Source organism: Nelumbo nucifera, chromosome 2, assembly GCF_055504915.1.
Source record: "Nelumbo nucifera cultivar China Antique chromosome 2, China Antique-T2T, whole genome shotgun sequence".
NCBI lineage: Eukaryota > Viridiplantae > Streptophyta > Magnoliopsida > Proteales > Nelumbonaceae > Nelumbo > Nelumbo nucifera.
Window position 1 is genome coordinate 69,528,635 of NC_142650.1, and position 19,086 is coordinate 69,547,720.

Sequence of the window (19,086 nt, forward strand, 5' to 3'; positions counted from 1 at the left end):
TAGACCTTGTTTTTAAGTTTCAACATTTGTTCATCAATTTATTCAGAACTTAGATGGAGATATCAATGATTGTGTTCATAAACATAAAAACTAGATTTAGACCATCCCTTTTGAAGAATCACAAGACCCAAATTCATAGAAAGCTCTCTCTCTCTGAGTTTTGTTGTATATTTGTTTAATAAAAAGTGCAAACAGAAATACCAAGAATCAGAGTAACCAAGGATGGTGAAAGGGAAGGGATGAGAAACTACATGAATGGCAATGAAGGAATAGAATATGCATGGAAAACATGGCATCTAGCTGGGAGAGATGTTGCATGGGAATTGATGCAGCACGATCTGGGCATTCCTAGCTGGCTGAAACTTGGCTCATAGCTGTGACAGACGATACCTGAGATGAAGAGGAATGTGAAGGATTCTCGGGGAGCTCTCCTGGCGGGAACACTCCGATGGCTAAGTTAGAACTCTGAGGAAAACTCAATGAAAACACAGAGAGTTAAGAGTGCTGAAAGTGCTTGCTTCAATACCTTTGCTTCGTGAGGGTCGGGGTCCTCTTATATCGGAGCTCAGTCACATCAGGCGTAACTGCCACTGCCCTAGCCTTTACTACCAGGGCTAAGGTGGCAGGTGCAGGCTGTTGCTGCAGGGTACGGACTTGTCAGGCGTGCCATGCTTTTCAGAGACGGCAAGCACGACATTGCCTGGCAAGAGATGTGGGCGCTGCCACCAGATCTGGCAGGTATGGATGTCAGGCAAATCTTCCCTGCAGGTTGTCGAGCTACATTGCACCGAACCGCTTGGGGCTGGGTTGCCTTGCACCGAGGTTCCGAGGTACGCCGAGGTGCTCGCACTAGAGGCGAGCCTTAAGCAAGTATGAACAGGAGTCTCGACGGTGCTGTCCCGAGGTGTTTCTCCCTCGGGACACTTAGCCAAAAGCTGGGGTGCTTCCTTCTTAGGGAGGGAGAGCTTGGAGCCCCTCAAGAGGAGCTCGGGTCTCAAGGGGAGCTTTGGGCCCTTTGCACGGAGGGATCTCGGGGCGCTCCACCCTTAGGCTTGGGGCGAGTTGGGCCCTGCTTCTCGGTGAGTTGTCACACCCGCCGAGTCGTTTGGTTGGGCCTCGACGAGCTTGTTACGTCGAGTTGTGGCCAGGCTATCACGCTGAGTTGTCACTTATGCTAGGTCATGTCCACGTGTCCCCGTGCTACGAGGTCGGGCCAGATCACCCTACATTAATTGCCCCCACTCCCCGTGCTGGGGGTTCTGACCCAGCTGCGGGTAGTCCGCGGTCTGCCGGGTGGATTTGGCTCAGGGCCTAAGCTTTCTTGTCCGCCATCTCATCAGTTGGACCGGTTCTCTGCTCGGCTCTACCGAGCGCAGCTCGGGTCGTGTACGGTCTACGCGCGGACGTCACACGACTTATGGACTTCGCAGACGTCAAAAAATGCGCTAAACCGATTTTGCCTTGAGGGTCGCATAGCCGATTTTCATTAGGACCGTCAGATCGTTTCGATCTCAACCGTTGATGCCCGCGTACAGTGGCTATAAATAGCGGGGGTCCTGGCCAATTTTCCTTCGCCACAAATCCTCAGCCGTAGTCTTGAGCTCGCGTCCAAAGCCTCCAGCTCGGGTCAGTTCTTCCCAGTCCGGTTCATCTTTCTTTGGTGAGTCACCCTAGCTCCTCTTTAATTCTGTTAGTTATGTCTTCATTCGATAGTCAGCTAGACGAGCCTGAGGTGGGTACCTCGGCTCAGGGTGACCCTGCTGGAGTCCAGTCCCCCGAGGCGCGGGAGGCCTCGGGTAAATTGGCGTCCACCTCTCACCGAGGTCGGATGCCGGACAGGTTCGGACCCTCTATTATGACCCTGGAGAGGCTCCGCTACCTTATTCGGCAGTACAACCTGCCCGGGGAGTACACCTACAGTTTACCTGCGGGTAACTTCCCATGGGAGCACGGCCCTGACGAGGTCGTGATCTTCCGGGAACAGCTCATAGCCGGGCTCTGCCTTTCTTTCCATCCACTTATAGTGGAGGTCTTGAACCATTTTAACGTTACGATAGACCAGTTCCACCTGAACTCGGTCCGTAACATGGTCGGGACCATCTTCCTCTGCTACGAGTATGTCCTCCCCCTGAACTTGGACATATTCTGTTCCATCCTCACAATAAAGAAGAGTGCTTCATGCGTTCTCCCTGAGCACAGGAGGGCCTATTACTTGTCCCCTCGCCCGGGCTTCAAGTTGATGCATAAGCTCCCGAGCAAGATCCCGGCTTGGAAGCAGGACTACTTCGTAGTCCGGAACCCCGCGGGGTGGCCCTTCCCCACTCATTGGAGGGCGGCTATCCAAGACCCCAGCATCATCCTTGACAAGAAGACAAGGGATACATTCCAGTCGTGGGCTGAGACCGGGTGTTGTTACAAGGATTACATCACCGAGAGCAAGCTCATCCAGGCTGGCTTGAGCCCGGGTAGGTAGTCTTAGTACCTTAGTTGTTTGGCTTGCACCTTCCTTTTCTTTTACTCGAGTACTAATGCCGAGCTCTGTTACAGGTCCCATGGAAGCGGATAAGCTTAAGGAGGATAGACTCTTCAAGCATATGAAGGGGAGGAAGAAGCGAGCTGTTAAGAGAGCTTGCATCGAGTCACCGCCAGCCCCCACTCTCGAGTCCAAGCTTCCACCAGCTTCCTCTTCCGAGCCCGAGCTCCCTGGCGCTCCTCCGATCATTGACTTGGAGGAGTCCATACCACCTCGGGAGCCCGAGACCTCGGCCGAGCCCGCTACGATGGTAGTAGCAGAGCCCGAGATTATCACCGGGGCTGCCAACATAGCAGCTGAGGTCTCCGCTGAGCCCATTCGTACAGCCGAGACGACGGTTTCCAGCTTGGGGAGCCTGAATGGGGGTCGAAGTATCTTGGTCTCCCAGTGCGGCCTTCGGAAAAGCAAAGGAGCCGTTTATTCCGAGGAAATCTCGGTCTGGGCCAATCTGCTCGCCCCTGCCCAGCTCGGAGCCCGAGATGCTACCCACACTATGGTGGTAAGTTCTCCCTTTTTTCTCCCTTTCTTTTATATGTATGTTTCTTTGATACTAACCAACTTTCTTTGTCAGGCGAATTCCGCCGTGCATGTCCTAACTCTTCAGTCCGAGAAGAACTTGAAGCGGGCTCTGACCGCCGAGGTGTCGTCCCGCACAGCTCATATTGATCTGCGGGCAGCTCGCGAGAAAATCCACCGGTTGGAGAGTGGCGCCAGGGCCCAGAGGGACGTTATTGCGGTGCTGACGACGGAGGATGAGCTAGCACGCGAGAAGGACGTGTTGAGGGGCGAGGTGGAGGCCCTCAAAGTGGAGCTGGCACACGAGAAGGGTGCGTTGAGGGTCGAGTTGGATGCCCTCAAGGCAGAGGCGGAAGGCTTTAAGGAGAACAAGAAGGCCCCCCTGCACGAGGTGGAGTTCCTCAAGGCTAACATCGAGGAGAAGACTGAGATATTTACTCAAGCCATAGAGGAGACAAAGATCAAGGCCGTCGCGGTGTACATCTAGTCTGACAAATTCGATGTCGTTTTGGGGGAGGCCTACCACAAGGGGTTCAAGCTCAGTAGGTGGCTGATAAGGCACACATGCCTCGAGCTTGACACGAGTGCCATCACCACCTCGCGAATCACAGATGAGAAAGCTCGTCAAGCCACAGAGGATCCAGATTCCGAGGAGGAGGACGGTGACGAAGAAGCAAACGCCCCTGATCAGCCTGAAGCTCCCAAGGAGGTCCCGCGCGGAGATGAAGAGCCCCCGAAGTGATTATTTTCTGTATTCTGAGCCTGCGAGCTCAGTCTGTTATTTTTTTTTTGTCGAGCTCATTGTACAAAACTTACTTGTTAATGAAATTGAATTTACTTTTCCAAGTGTTGTTTTATCCGAGCTATCATAGTTGAGTGTGCGAAGTGATTGACATAGTAAGGCATATGCCCGAACTGTCTTCTGGTTGTACGCCGAGGTGGGTTAAGCGTCGCAGAATCTACTGGTCTGCTTGCACCGTCAATACATTATGTACTGTGGTGCCGAGCTCCTTGGTCAGCTCAGTGTTTTAGCCCCTTGGCCGGGGGGGAGTGGCTTTAGCCACCCTTAGAATTCGTTTGTGTCATAAAGGCGGCTAGGTTATTATGCCGGAGTCTGTTAGTTCGACATTTTGGCCCTTAAGCCCTGAGAGTGACTCGTGGTCTGCTTTTGGAGTTCGCCCATGGCGTAGAAGCGATTGGGTTTTATTGCGCTGAGGTCTTTGTTAGCTCGACATTTTGGCCCTTAGGCTCTGAGAGTGACACGTGGTCTACTCAGTTATTTATAGGTAATACTGCCTTAGGTTGACAATATTCCATGCCTGAGGTACTTGTTTCCCTTCCAGGGTTTTGAGCTCGTATGTTCCTTCCCCGAGTACTCGCTTTACTCGGTAGGGTCCTTCCCAGTTTGGACCGAGCTTACCAACACCGGGCTCAGGCACCATAACCTTACGGAGAACCAGGTTGCCAACGCAAAGAGTCCGCTTTTTGACCCTGGTGTTATAGTACCAAGCTACACTTTGCTGGTAGGCCGTGATCCTAACGTATGCGAGGTCCCGTACTTCATCAAGTAAGTCGAGGTTGGTATGTAGCTCGTCTTCATTTGCCCTGTCATCATACGCTTCTAGTCTCAGCGAGGGAACTTCGATCTCGGCTGGAATGACTGCTTCGGTGCCGTAGGTGAGGTTAAAGGGGGTTTCTCCTGTGGCAGTCTTTTCCGTGGTACGATAAGCCCATAATACACTGGGCAGCTCGTCTGCCCATAGTCCCTTAGCTCGGTCCAGGCGCGCCTTTAGTCCGTAGAGAATAGCTCTGTTCGTGACTTCCGCCTGACCGTTTGCCTGAGGGTGCGCTACTAAGGTGAAGTTCTGCTGAATTCCCATGTTTTGGCACCAGTTTTGGAATTTGATGTCTTCGAACTGCCTACCATTGTCGGAGATCAGTACCCGAGGTAATCCGAAATGACACACTATGTTCTTCCAAAATAAGTTCTACACATTCTGGGTTGTGATTGTTGCGAGGGGTTCAGCTTTGACCCACTTCATGAAATAGTCAACTGCCACCACCAGGAACCTCCTTTGCCTTGTCGCTGGTGGGAATGGCCCGAGTAAGTCAATCCCCCATTGTGAAAATGGCCACGGGCTAGTGAGGTTTTTTAGGTCGGCGGCAGGTCGGTGGTGGATGTTGGCGTGCTTCTGACACTTGTCGCATTTTTTGACGAGCTCGGTCGCATCTGCCTTCATCGTTGGCCAGTAATACCCCTGTCGTAATGCTTTCTGAGCGAGGGCTCTGCCCCCCAAGTGTCCACCGCACAGGCCCTCTTGAGTATCGCGGAGGACGAGCTCGACTTCAAAGGGTTGGAGGCAGCGCAGGTAGGGGAGCGTGTAGGATATTCGATACAACCGTTCGTCTATCATGACGTATTTGGCTGCCTGATGCTCTACCCTCCTGGCGACATTACGATCTGCGGGGAGGGTCCCGTGTAGCAGGAAGCTCGTGAGCGGATCAATCCAGCTCGACTCTGCTTGAACGATGGGAGCGACCTCCTCTGCCCCCTTGAGAATGCTAGGCCGAGGCAAGTTCTCTATATACATAGTTCTCATGGTGTTATCACCAGTGCTGGCTAACCGGGATAGGGCGTCGACCTCAGTGTTCTCTATTCTTGGGATTTGCTGGATGAAGTGTGACTGGAAGTTGAGCAAAGCCCCTCTTACTTTGGCCGAGTAAGCTACCATGGTTGGCTCGCGAGTTTTGTACTCACCCATAACCTGATTGACCACGAGCTGGGAATTGCTGCAAACGACAATGTGCTTGGCTTTTACTTCCTTTGCTAGATCCAGTCCGGCTAGTAGCGTCTCGTACTCCGCTTCGTTTTTGGATGCCGTGAACTCAAAGCGTAGTGCGTACTCTAGTTTCACACTGCTTGGCCTGTACAGAACGATCCCAGCTCCGCTACCTTGCCGGTTTGACGAGCCATCTACGTGAAGGATCCAGGGTTCCTCGTCCCAGTTCGTGCTTGGCCTAACTAGGAGAGATGCCACATTGGTTTCTACTTCACGGCGCTCGAGCTCAACCAGCCCAGGAACCCCGGGCTCACCCGCACTGGGGGCCTCGTGTTCCACCGGCCTGGCGACTTTGGAGCTAAATGTGCATTCTGTGACGAAATCTGCTAAGGCTTGGAACTTGATAGCAGTTCACGGCTTATACTGCAGTTTGTATTCGCTGAGCTCGACGGCCCACTTTGTCAGCCTTCCCGAGACCTCGGGCTTGAGCAAGACTTGCCTCAGAGGTTTGTTGGTGAGGACAACGATGGTGTGAGCTTGGAAGTACGGGCGGAGCTTTCGGACTGCTATGACCAGTGCATAAGCTAACTTTTCTATCTCTGGGTACCTTGTCTCTGCTCCCTGCAACACTTTACTAACATAATAGACGGGTCATTGGACCCGATCTACTTCTCTTATTAGTACCGAGCTGACCACCTCGTCACTTGCCGAGAGGTACAACTTTAAAACATCACCCTCTTTGGGTCGGGTTAAGAATGACACTCTTTGGTCCATTCAAATCCTTTGCTTTTTATGGCCTTAAAGAAGGGTAGGCAGCGATCTGCTGACTTGGACATGAAGCGGCTCAGAGCGGCTAACCGACTGTTCAACTTCTGAACCTCCTTCAATTTCCGGGGTGGTCTCATTTCTAGGATGGCTTTGATTTTGTCCGGGTTGGCCTCAATGCCTCGCCGGTTAACGATGTACCCTAGGAGCTTACCCGAGGTGACACCGAAGACACACTTGTTCGGATTTAGTTTCATATTAAACCTACACAAGATTTCAAAAACTGAATGTAAATCTTGTATTAAATCATGTGAAAATTGGGTTTTGATGACCATGTCGTCTACATAATACTCTACTTTTTTGCCGATTAGTGGCTCAAACAGTTTATTTACAAGTCTTTGAAAAGTGGCCCCAACGTTTTTCAACCCGAAGGGCATGACCTTGTAAAAGTACAGGCCGAACTCGGTTATGAAGGCAGTTTTCTCTTCGTCAGCTGGGTTCATCTTGATCTGATTGTAGCCCGAATAGGCGTCCAAGAAGCTCAACAACTCGTGCCCCGAGGTCGCGTCCACTAGATGGTCGATCCTGGGAAGTGGGAAGCAGTCCTTTGGGGAAGCTCGGTTCAGGTCGGTGTAGTCGATGCACATGCGCCATTTACCATTAGCCTTTTTCACCAAAATGGGGTTGGCCACCCAACTCGGGTAATGAACATTCCTGATAAAATCGGCTACAAGGAGCTTCCCGACCTCCTCGTCGACCGCCCTCCATCGCTCTGGGGCTAGGTTGCGTTTCTTCTGTCTAACGGGCCTAACTACAGGATTAATGTTAAGCCTATGAGTTATAATGCTGGGGTCTATGCCGGACATTTCTGCCGCTAACCATGCAAAAACATCTAAATTTTCGAGTAAGAAACTTACCAGTTGAGACCGCAGGGGTACCTCAACAGAAGCACCGATGTGAAGTATCTGAGCTGGGTCCTCTGCCAAATTCGGGATGGGGATGGTCTCTTCGGTAGGTGTGGCTCACTCCGCGAATTGCTCCGCAGGTCGTTCTAGCTCGAGGTCGTCTGCTACCTTGGCCTTTCCTTTGAGGGCGGCTACGTAGCACTTGCGGGACTCAAGCTGATCGCCTCGCGTCACTTCGACTCCGAAGTCTATAGGGAACTTCATCGCCAGGTGGTAAGTGGAGACTACTGCTCGTAAGGCGTGGGTGATGTGCCGACCTACTATTGTGTTGTACGGGGAGGGGGTCGCAACCACCAGGAACTCATGGTTGAGCCTTACCACACAAGGTCAAGTGCCGACCTCCACAGGTACAATGACTCTCCCTAAAGGCCGACCTCCTCACCGCTGAATCCCACAAAGTGGAGTGTTTGCGGGCTTCAGGTCGCTTTCCTGGAGTTGTAGCTGATCGAAGGCCGCCTTGAAGAGAATGTCTACCAAGCTGCCCGAGTCGATTAGGACGCGCCTGACCTCGAAGTCATTGATCTTTATCTTTATGACCAGCGCGCTATCATGGGGATAATGGACCCCTCGCGCATCATCTTCTGTGACGAAGATCGGTTCCTCCACCCTTGGCCGCTTCGGGGGGTTAAGCTCTTCCCTGGCGGCCTCGCGGGCTGATGACTGAGCTGCAGTCGAAGTGCAGCCCACGACAATTGATCCTTCGACAATTACATTTGTGGTCCCCCGAACTGGTCTCTCATTGGGAGTCTGCCTCTGCGGCTGTTCTGCTTGTCTGCTGAACTCGGGAGCCTCTTTATTCTGCTCCCCCTGCTGACCTGCTTTATTATTATTATTATTGTTTTGTACAAAATTTCTCAGATACTCGCGACGGATGAGTTCTGCTATCTCGTCGCAGAGGTTTTTACAATTTTTGGTACTATGACCGTGATCTCTATGAAAACTACAATACAAATTTTTAATCCTAACATTGGGGTCAGCCTTAAGCCGAGGTGGCCACTTCACATATGGGGCATCCATGATCGCCAAGAGGATCTCGACCTGCTTTGCGTTGAGGGGCGTGTAGTCCCTTTTTGCTGCCAGAGCTCGCAAAGGCTGAATTGGCTTTGCCCCCCGAGCTTGGTCCTTCTTCTTCTTCCTGTCACTTGGAGCTAGGGGCTCCAGTTCCCTTTTCCTTTTTTCAAGGGCTTGCTCGCCCTTCTGGTTGATCTCTTCCTCTGTCCCTATGAACCGATCTGCGAGTTCGAGGAACTCGGTCACGGTCCTTGGTTGGTTGACAACCACATGCCACTTGAACTCCTTGTGGGTGATGCCCCGCTTGGCTGTAGTGGGCCGAACTACAGGGTCTAGGTCAGGGATCTGCAAGCAAGCGTCATTAAACCGCTTGATGTAGTTCAGGATGGACTCTCTTTTTCCCTCTGGACTATGCTAAGGAGGCTTTCTTGGACTCTCCTTCCCTCTAGACTATACTGGTGACGAAGTGGGAGGTGAAGACCTATATGAACTATGCCCAGCTCCTTATTGAACCTGGTGCGAGGTTTCGGTACCAAGTGTAGGCTACTCCTTTGAAAGTGGTGAAGGCCATGCACATGCAAGACTCGCTCGCTCTAGCCAGATGCATCTAGGACTGAAAGGCATCCACGTGGTCATTGGGATCGAAGGACCCATCGTACTTGTCTAGCGGGGGGAGCTTGAAGTCCCTTGGCATGGGGACAACAAGGAGCTTTGGTGACAGGGGGGAAGGAACTGAAAGAAGTGAAGTAGCTTTTACCTCGCTCGAACTTACCTCTACCTTGCCTCTGAGTTCGGGTAGATCGCGGGTGGCAGTTCGGCGAGCTCGGCGATGCCTTCGCTGCTTCTTAGCAGGCTCGGCGTTGGTGTTGCTGGCCTCGGTATTACTGAGCTCGACGGGCCCAGGGAAAGGCTCGGACGACTTTCGGTAGCTGCGAACAGAGGGTCCTTGTACCAGGTCGTCGGCCAGCACTTCGAACCGGTTTTTGACAAGTGGAGGTTCGAACTGCGAACGCTGAGGTGATACGGGCCTAACTGGCTGGGAAGCCCCAAACCTAACTGCAAGCCGCGAGGTGGGGTAGGGGGTCTTTCCTTCCTTCCATGAGATGGTACCGAGGTCTCTCCTCGACAAGAAGGAAGTTCGCTTCGGCGGTGAGGATTGGTTGGCTGCACAGCTGGATGCCGAGGAGGGAGTGAAGGAAACTGTTGCTGATATTGGTATTGGGAAAACTGGTGCAGCACTTGCTGCTGGTGGAACTGAAGTTGTTGGAATTGAAGTTGTTGGAACTGTTGCATCTGAGCCTGCATGGCTCGCATGCACTGCATCAGATCCTCGAGCTGACCTTGGCTGGCCACCGGAGGGAGGATGGTGGGTTCAGCGAAGGTTGTTCCGACTGTAGAGGGTAGTGGAACAGTCATGGGTGCCACCGTCTGAGGCACATTCAGACTGGGGACCCCGTCCACAGAGAGGGGGACGGTGAACTGTCTAATGCAGACGGTGGGTAAATGGGGTTGTTACTCAGGGGTGTTTCGGCGTCCGGTGTTGCTGGAAAAAGCCATAGGTGTCGATGATGCTGATGAGTTCTTTGGAGAGAGTTGCACAGAACTTAGAGGAAGGCCTTTTGAAGCGTTCCCACAGACGACGCCAAATGATGCAGAACGATCTAGGCACTCCTAGTTGGCTGAAACTTGGCTCCTAGCTGTGATAGACAACACCTGAGATGAAGAGGAACGTGAAGGGTTCCCGGGGAGCTCTTTCGGCGGGAACACTCCGATGGCTAAGTTAGAACTCTAAGGAAAACACAAAGAGTTAAGAGTGCTGAAAGTGCTAGCTTCAATAACTTTGCTTCGTGAGGGTCGGGGTCCTCTTATACCGGAGCTCAGTCACATCAGGCGTAACCACCACTGCCCTAGCCGTTACTACAAGGGCTGAGGTGGCAGGTGCAGGTTGTTGCTGCAGGGTATGGACTCGTCAGGCGTGCCATGCTTTTCAGAGACGACAGGCACGACACTGCCTAGCAAGAGATGTAGGCGCTGCCACCAGATCCGGTAGGTTCGGATGTCAGGCGGATCTTCCCTGCAGGCTGCCGAGCTACATTGCACCGAACCACCTAGGGCTGGGTTGCCTTGCACCGAGGTGCCGAGGTACGCTGAGGTGCTCGCACTGGAGGCGAGCCTTAAGCAAGTACGAACAGGAGTCTCGACGGTGCTGTCCCGAGGTGTTTCTCCCTCGGGACACTTAGCCAAAAGCTGGGGTTCTCCCTTCTTAGGGAGGGAGAGCTCGGAGCCCCTCAGGAGGAGCTCGGGCCTCAAGGGGAGCTCGGGGCCCTTTGCACGGAGGGAGCTCGGGATGCTCCACCCTCAGGCTTGGGGCAAGCTGGGCCCTGCTTCTCGGCGAGTTGTTACACCTGCCGAGTTGTTTGGTCGGGCTTCAGCGAGCTTGTTACGCCGAGTTGTGGCCAGGCTATCACGTTGAGTTGTCACTTATGTCAGGTTATGTCCACGTGTCCCTGTGCTATGAGGTCGGGCCAGATCACCCTACATCAGGAATGGTTTTCACTTCCCATAAGGCGAATCTCACTGACTAATATGTTGAGTGCTAAAGTCTATATCAATTTGAGAAACTCCGAGAGGAGAGAAAAGGGAGAGACCTAAGACATCAGAGAATGAGAAAGTGTTTTATTTAAGGGCATTTTAGTCAAGAAAAAAAATAAAAACTTCTTCCCATCACTCTTTTTGCAATTCTTTTAAAAACATACCTGATTTTGTTACATTTAATTTAAATTATATGTTTTAAACCATATAATGGTAATCTACATATTAATATTAAGCTACTCAATTTAATCAACAAAGATAATATAAATTTTAAACTATATATTATAATTATTGAAAATCAAGTTTTTAAAGAACATGCCTCTTTTTTTAAAGGTGGAGTAAAGAAAGAATAGGTTCCACTGGTAGACCCTGGAATTAACCTCGGAACCACCAAGGCCAGAACCAACCTTGGAATTGACCTTCATAGGGTATATTCTGGCTCCAAAAACTTGGAGCCATCCCTTATAGAGTAGATTCTAGGTTCTGCCATGGAACCGAATTGAACCGACCTATGCTCATCCCTAATGCATAAATATCATACAATTTTATTGATAATGCATCAATTAAGAGTCCAAGCCATACACCATTAGTACATATTATATTTTAATTATTATATCAATTATTTTCTATTTTACTATTTTTACATTAACAAAAAAGTCAACCAAATATTAAATTCTCAAATGTAAATTAAAATATCAACTAATAATTTATAAAAATATATAATCTCAATTTAAAACATATCAAATATATTAAAATTTCTAAGATACATATCAAATTCTAATCCCTATTTTTTAATTAGTAAAACTATTATTCCATTATAAATATTTTTTTCCTATAATTTTTCTAAAATTAAAAATCATTTTTTTTGAGATAAATGTAGATTATTAGATTTGATAAATTCAATTTAATATTATATTCTAGAATGTTTTGTAAACACTTTTTATTTTTTGTATACTTATCATGTTCAAATTTAAATAATTGTTCTATTATTAATATTTTATTTGTATACATTTTTTGTGATTAATTTGATAGATTATTTATTCCATTAATTTATAAAATATTAATTTTGAATATTATTTTTTAATTACATGTAGACAGTAAAGTTAATAAAAGTTAGGCAACCTAGGTCCAAATCGTTCTATCCTCAATTCTTAGTAGAAGGGCATGATGTATTGGTTCATATTGGTGTATACATGCAATATGAAACTATATGCACCCGTATTGGCCTAATATGCCCTGATATGAATAGTTGATAGAATACACTTCCAGTCGTCTTGTATCTTGTGCCGGTTATGGTCTACATTGATACAATGTGCCCCATATCGGATGCATCTTATTCAGATTTCAAACATTGCCTATAGTATTTGTAAAAGACAATATAAAATATGTTGTAGAATCTTGGTTGATGTATTATAGTAGTATACTAGTGTATGGACACTATTGTGCATGTATGCATGTAAGGCCTCATTAGTTTACTGATAAATGGGGGGGGGGGGGGGGGGTTGTTTGTCAATGGGTATCACTTTCCCATTGACTAACTTTACAACATTCTTTTTGCATTAATTACTAGGCCCCAAGGTAAAGAGAGCCTCATTTACTCAGGTAAAATTTATCTCCCAAGTGGGTAAGTTACATTCCCACTAGGAAAAAAATTATAAAAATAATAAATAAATTTTCTCATTTAAGCATTAACTTTTTATGAGTAAGAAAGGTAATGATATTACTTAGGAATCAAAATAACATAGGTAAGTGAAATGTGAATTTACTGAAAACATTTACTTGAGTAAATTACAAAATTGTAAATGAACAAGGCCTAAAGGGTAAAGATATTAATTAACATTATAATAACCAAATTTAACTTTTTGCATCACAACCAAGGCCAATATAAGCTTTATATAGTATAGATGTTTCCCACATGTTGGTATATGTTGGTTGTAACCCCCTTATCCATAATCCAAACACTAGTAGCAATAGGATCCATGTCTCTATACAACTTGCGAGGGAACTTACCAACTGAACCATCATTGGTTGCTATGTTTCTCATACATTTGTACCTTATAATGGAATTAATATTGTCAATCTATCTATTATCCATGGTGTGTAGCAATATGTATCCAGTTTTTCCCTACCGGTTAAATTTGACGAGACTGATTTTTAACCTCTCTTTTACCTTTTGCTCAAAAAGCACCTAACATGTCCATTGTCTGATGGATGAGAATGAGGTTCACTAGAAGTCTAAAGCTAGTAAAAAATATGGATGATTAGCATGGACTACACTATAAAGATATTATGATCAGATCGCGACCTATTAACGTCATGCCTATATACAGTCAGCTGGGGTATTTTATGAGTCTGGATTAGCTGCAGTTCATGGCTGTGTTAGGGTCTCTTTAACCAATAATAATGCCCCACATCAGCCATGAAGTGAAAGATTGGAGTGGTTATGACAAGGTTCAAAGTATCGATACTGGCCGATATGTTGTCAGTACTCTTTTTTGGTTTTTTTTTTTGAATTTGGTTCAGCCGGTTTAAAGCTGGTCTTCCCCTAAACCACTTGCCTACCTGAAACACCCCCCGGAGGGGTGCATTGGGAAAGCTCCAATACGATACGTCAAAGTTCTAAATATCAATACGCCTGATACGCCAGTAGGGGCATATCGGGTAGTATCAGACCTTTTTTACTTTTCTTTTGATTTTTTTTTCAAAACCAATTTAGGGGGCTGGTTTAAGGCTTCTCCACCCCTGAACCGGTCAGAACCCCGATAAACCCTCTGTAGGGGCATATCGGGGTGCTCCCGATACAATATGTATCGGCCGATATGGGCCGAAACGTAACAATTTTTTTAAACTTGCGATACGCATCAGAACCTTGGGTTATGATACACGTCCCTAACACAGCCATCAAGTACAGATAATCCCCACTTTGCATTTAACCATCTGGGATGAATCAGGTGAAGGGATTCAATAACTAAAAGCTCGAAATGATGGCCCTGCAAACCAATCCAACCCAGAACCAATAAAAGCAAATAATGGTTGTTGCTCTTAATAATGGATTCAAGTGTTTTCAAATAATAACTAGAATACCTTTGACCCCTCTTGTCATCAAGTGTCCTGCAGGGCATTTATTTTGTGGTTTTACAGATGGTGAGGCCTTCAGCTCATATATATAGATGGCATACCTTTTGAAAGAGAGGTTTTGTATCTATAGCTCTACCAAATCTGTCTTTACTTTCTCCACCATTTCAACCCCTATCTATAGATGATAATAGATCATGTCAAATTCATTCTCAAAGTTTTTTTTTTTTTTTTTTTCGTGTGCACTTGTACATATTGGCGACTGGCTGTCTTCTGAAAATTAGTATGTTGTTTGATCAACTTATCATCCCACTGATGTGCAACCATTTCTTTTGGTAAGCAGATCCACTGCAACTTCTGTAGGATAGGAATGAAAAAGCAAAGCATGGTGAAACCCTCAAACCTCTTGCACTGATTGGACGATATCATAATCCAATAACCGATCTTTGAGAGCTAAATCAACGAGTTCAAGTACCATTGTGGCTTAGGACAGAAATGCACTTTCCCTTCTCCATGTGTATACATGTGAACATAGCCATTGGAGCTGGGAGCGCCACCATTAGACCAAGACCCTCCATCCAGTTGAGATTGTTGCAGGAAAGCATTTCTTAGTTGACATATTCACAAGGAACAAAATTTCTAGCCACAGAAAACAGATAGGAAACCTAACTAGGAGAACTAAGAAAAGTGCAGTTTGCAAACTCTACATGAAATTCAATTTGGTGAGGCCATAGAGGCTCCTACTACAGACATGCAGTTTCTGCAACCTCAAGGAAGAATGTTCGAAAATATGAATATACATGTACATGTAGAGCCTAGAAACAAACATGAGGAGGAATCAGCTTTCCTGGGTTCATGATATTGTTGGGATCTAAAACTGCTTTTATTCTCTTCATTGTTCTCAAGTTCTCCATTCCAAGTTCCTTCTCAAGGTACTGAATACAAAGAAAATTGTGTTAGATAAGGTTTGTCCAAAGCAACCAAGGAAAATGCTTTTCTAAAGCATGACCTGTTAAACAGTATATGCCCTCAGCTCCAATGCATGAATTGTACATTGACTTGATTATGAATAAAAGTCAACTTTTATTTCATTTGTATGTTTTTCTAATTACCCCTTATCTTATATCAGTATTATGTTTCAGATTGCACAATTATTTCAATAAAGACTTAAGGCTGTGTTTGACATTTTCATACTATCCAATGTAGTGAAGTAGTAGTGAGTTTCAGCTTCTTGGGTTGTGACCTAAGGTATGAGGTGTATTTAAGAAACATTAAATTTGGACCATTTCTGTGTTCTTGGACTTTGTGATTAGTGGAACAATTGATTATTGCATTTAACCCCTAGACTTGATATTGATACTTTTCTGAGTATCAGTCTCAATTACTTTGATATACTGACCAGTGAGATCATTTTTGGTCAAATACCTGGATATGTTGGAGTAGTTCAAGTTGGTATTTGACCAGGTGATCAATGTGATAAGATCTGTTACTATGTTGAGACATAGTGAACATTTGGTAATAGCTTCTTGTGATGGATGCCTGAATCCACTGGTAGTAGGAAGCTGGACACTTTGTCATATTGACTTAGACGGAATAAGTCCTTCCCCAAATACAGTGTCGAGTGTTGAGAGTAGAGAGATTAATTTCAAGTGAGATATTGGGCTGATATTAACTGATAATAATTTAAATGGGCTGAACCAAGAAGACTTGGGCTTTTAGAATGGTAAAGCTCTAAGTAATTACTATTAGATAGTAAATGGGCTTAGGTACTTGGGGCGGTGGAACCCAAGCTTAATGTTTTAGACATTAATGGGCCTAATTAGAGGCCCAACCAAGGTTAAAAGTATTGTAGAGATACTTGTTAGTGTGTGGTCCCACACTTTATTTTTGTTTATTTCTTTAGGTTATTTCATGGAAGATATGGTAGTTAGGCCATATTTATTTATTAGAGGAATTCTACCTATTGTTAAGTTACAAGTATAAATAAGAATTAGTGGGGCGGCCAGACATAACTAACCTCTTTTCTCTTCTTCTCTCTTTTTCTCTTTGGTTCAGGGTTAATCTTTATTCTTTTTCTCTCTGAATCACATCAGAAAACAGATATTTTTTGTTTCTTTTTATTCAAATTGGTATCAGAGCAAGGTTATACCATGCAGTTTTTATGTTTTATTTAGTTTTTTTTTTTCAAAATTTGGTTTATATATATATTTATTAAAAATAGGGGTGTTTCGGACCCGATATGATACAATTTGTCCTTGGGCCAACTACCTAGGATGATTTGTCCTTAGTGAAAGAAGAAAATTCAGTCTTGGTGGGTCCCACCTTATACTGGAAAGGAGGGACTTGCATATTAGTTGATTTGGTTCAAATTGGAAACTTGTGTGTCCCACACCATAAAAGAACCATTCTCACTCTCCCTTGAAGAATTAGGAAGTGGGTAGGATTAGGGGACTGAGCTATTGCAGAACGAAGGAGGTGATTGTGATTCCTCATGAGACATTTGCGATCATCTTATGATGTTGGAAAGGAGTTTGGTAGGTCAATTCATCAATTCAGATGAGAAAGCTGTAGGGGACTGGGCTGTTGCAGAATGGCTACCAAAGAATTATTTTCAGGTTAGACAGTTGAATTCTGGTTAATTTCTATTAACTTTGACAGTGAGGCAGAAGTAAGCGATGTTCCGAAGCAAGAAAAAGACAGTGAAAGTGGTTTCGATCTAGAGGTGGGAGTTCTTGATAGAAGTTTTGAAGAAAAGAGGTCTGGAAGTTTACCTATTGAAAACATTGTTGAGAGAGATGTAGAGGCTGGCAAAAGCCTTGGCTAAGTTTTTTGGGGTGGTGAGGAGTTTGCTAGGAAAGCCTCTGAGGAGTTTGACAGGAGAAAGAAGAAAGAGAGGATGGATAAAGGTGTAATTGGGGAAGGCAGAGAATTTTGGGATGAAGATGATGATGGGCAAGAGGAAGTGTTTGAGGGGGAGGATTAGGGAGATGGATTTTCAAGGTGTTGCTTGGTTTTGGAGCAGGTGGAGGAGGTATGTGGAGTTGTTTGGAGAGTCTGGTGTTGTCTGGTTTTTGTCCCTGTTTATTCCTATAGTCTGGTTTCAATGGTTGTAAGCTGTGTCTTAGTGTTTTTCTCTTTCTCTCAGGTGATAACTTATTACCTTCCTTTTGTATTCTCTTTTTTCTTTTAATGAATTTCTTATTATTCTTCAAAAAACAAAAGATTAGAACATTGACTAGTTTGACCAGCCAAATCTTGGTTGAATTAGAAATTCTCTAACTAACAGCCCTTTCCAAATTGGATAAGGGAATGTAATGAGCAATTCAAATAGGTGTCTTAAGATCAACCAGCATTGTGATTGATTCGTTCACTCTCTATTGCTCTCTAATTCAACCTTTAAAGATTACAAGAATACTAGAATTGTTCTAGGGTTTTGGGAATCTTCTTCTCAACCTATTGAAGTCAGTCCAAGACCAGATTTTGCAACCTATCTTGGTGGATCAAAGACGATCAAAAGGAGGTGCTACTGGTGGCAAATCATTGCTACATTCTGAGGAAGGAAGCTTAGTATGAATTGAAACTGTATCATCTTTGGTCCATTGTTGCAAGTGTGAGACTTGGAATTTTGGGCGTGAACTACCACAGCTGGTTGCTGCGCTTGTGGAAACTTCTCAACTTAACCACTACTGGTTTTACGTCTGATATGAAATGGTCTAAATCACATGATTGAACCCTAGTAGAGAATAGTTTTCTCATTGAGAAGAGTTTCAACTTGCAATACTTCTTGATATGATCAAGATCAAAATTTTTGAATTTCAAGACTGAAACTTTTCCTCTCTTTCCACTGCAATTTTGTTTATCATGATGATTAGTTTGGTTTATAGCCAAGGTATGCGGTATTCCTGTGTTAATACTGTACAGAATGTCACATTAAAAAACAATAGTGGAATATGTACCTTCATTTTCCCAGTGCCAACACCATGTTCCCCAGTGCATGTACCTGTTCAGTTATAAGACAACAAATAAAACTAGATTAACAAGAACCAAGGGTGCAGAAAATGAAGAGTGAATCATAGATCCATCCTTAATATGCTTTATAGTACAAAAATAAGAGAATTTTTTAACAATCTAAAACACAAACATTAATAAATTTCACACAGAGTGCACTTTTTTCTTTTCTATTATACTCTGTAGTTGGTACTTTGGCATAGTGTGTCAGATGTACCCTGACGTAGAAGATTCCTTATATACATCCATTGCATGATTCCACAACCAATTAGTTGGCATAACCATTGGCACTACTTGAGTGATCAGTGTTTTAAAAGGTATATGTCTCCTGGCTCAACCTTGAGGTTCATGTTTGAAAAGTTAAAGGACTATTCCTTACACTTTGAAATGCCTTATCCATGTATGTAGATATATATAAATGTATATGTATATTTTATGTGTGTATTTGTGATTATATGATGTGATGTCTATTTTTGAACATCTTCGAAGGGGTAGTGTTTTACGTATAAATACTTGCTAAATTGTTAATTAGCTCCTAATGTTCTTATGCTTTTTTGTTTATGTGGTTGATTATTCATTTATATGTTATTCACTTGAAACAATATATAAAAAACTGAGAAAAATGGTTAAACATGAGATAGAGAGAAAGAACAAAGAAAGGAAAATAAGAGAAGATAGAAATCAATGAGAGGAATAGGGTGTGTTTAGGACTTGGCTAACCCACCCTTTAACTATTTAGTAATCATTTCCATATACATTTCTAGGGCCATGTTTGTAAAATTACCTATCTAATTAATTTGATGCCATCTCATGTTTTATAGTTAAAGAAAACCTTGCATTT

At 45.2% G+C, this 19,086-nt stretch overlaps 1 protein-coding gene across 2 annotated transcripts in view; it reads right to left on the reverse strand.

Moving 5' to 3' along the window:
• Window positions 1-14,825: 14,825 nt before the first annotated feature.
• Window positions 14,826-19,086, reverse strand: part of LOC104601473 (FAD-linked oxidases family protein) — a 106,725-nt gene continuing 102,464 nt past the window's right edge. For both annotated transcript variants that reach the window (XM_010264816.3, XM_010264817.3), the window contains exons 17-18: window positions 18,194-18,237; window positions 14,826-15,172 (exon numbers count right to left, since the gene is read on the reverse strand). In XM_010264816.3, the coding sequence (XP_010263118.1) occupies window positions 15,053-15,172; window positions 18,194-18,237 (164 nt within the window). In that variant the 3' untranslated portion in view covers window positions 14,826-15,052. The remainder of the gene's footprint in view (window positions 15,173-18,193; window positions 18,238-19,086) is intronic.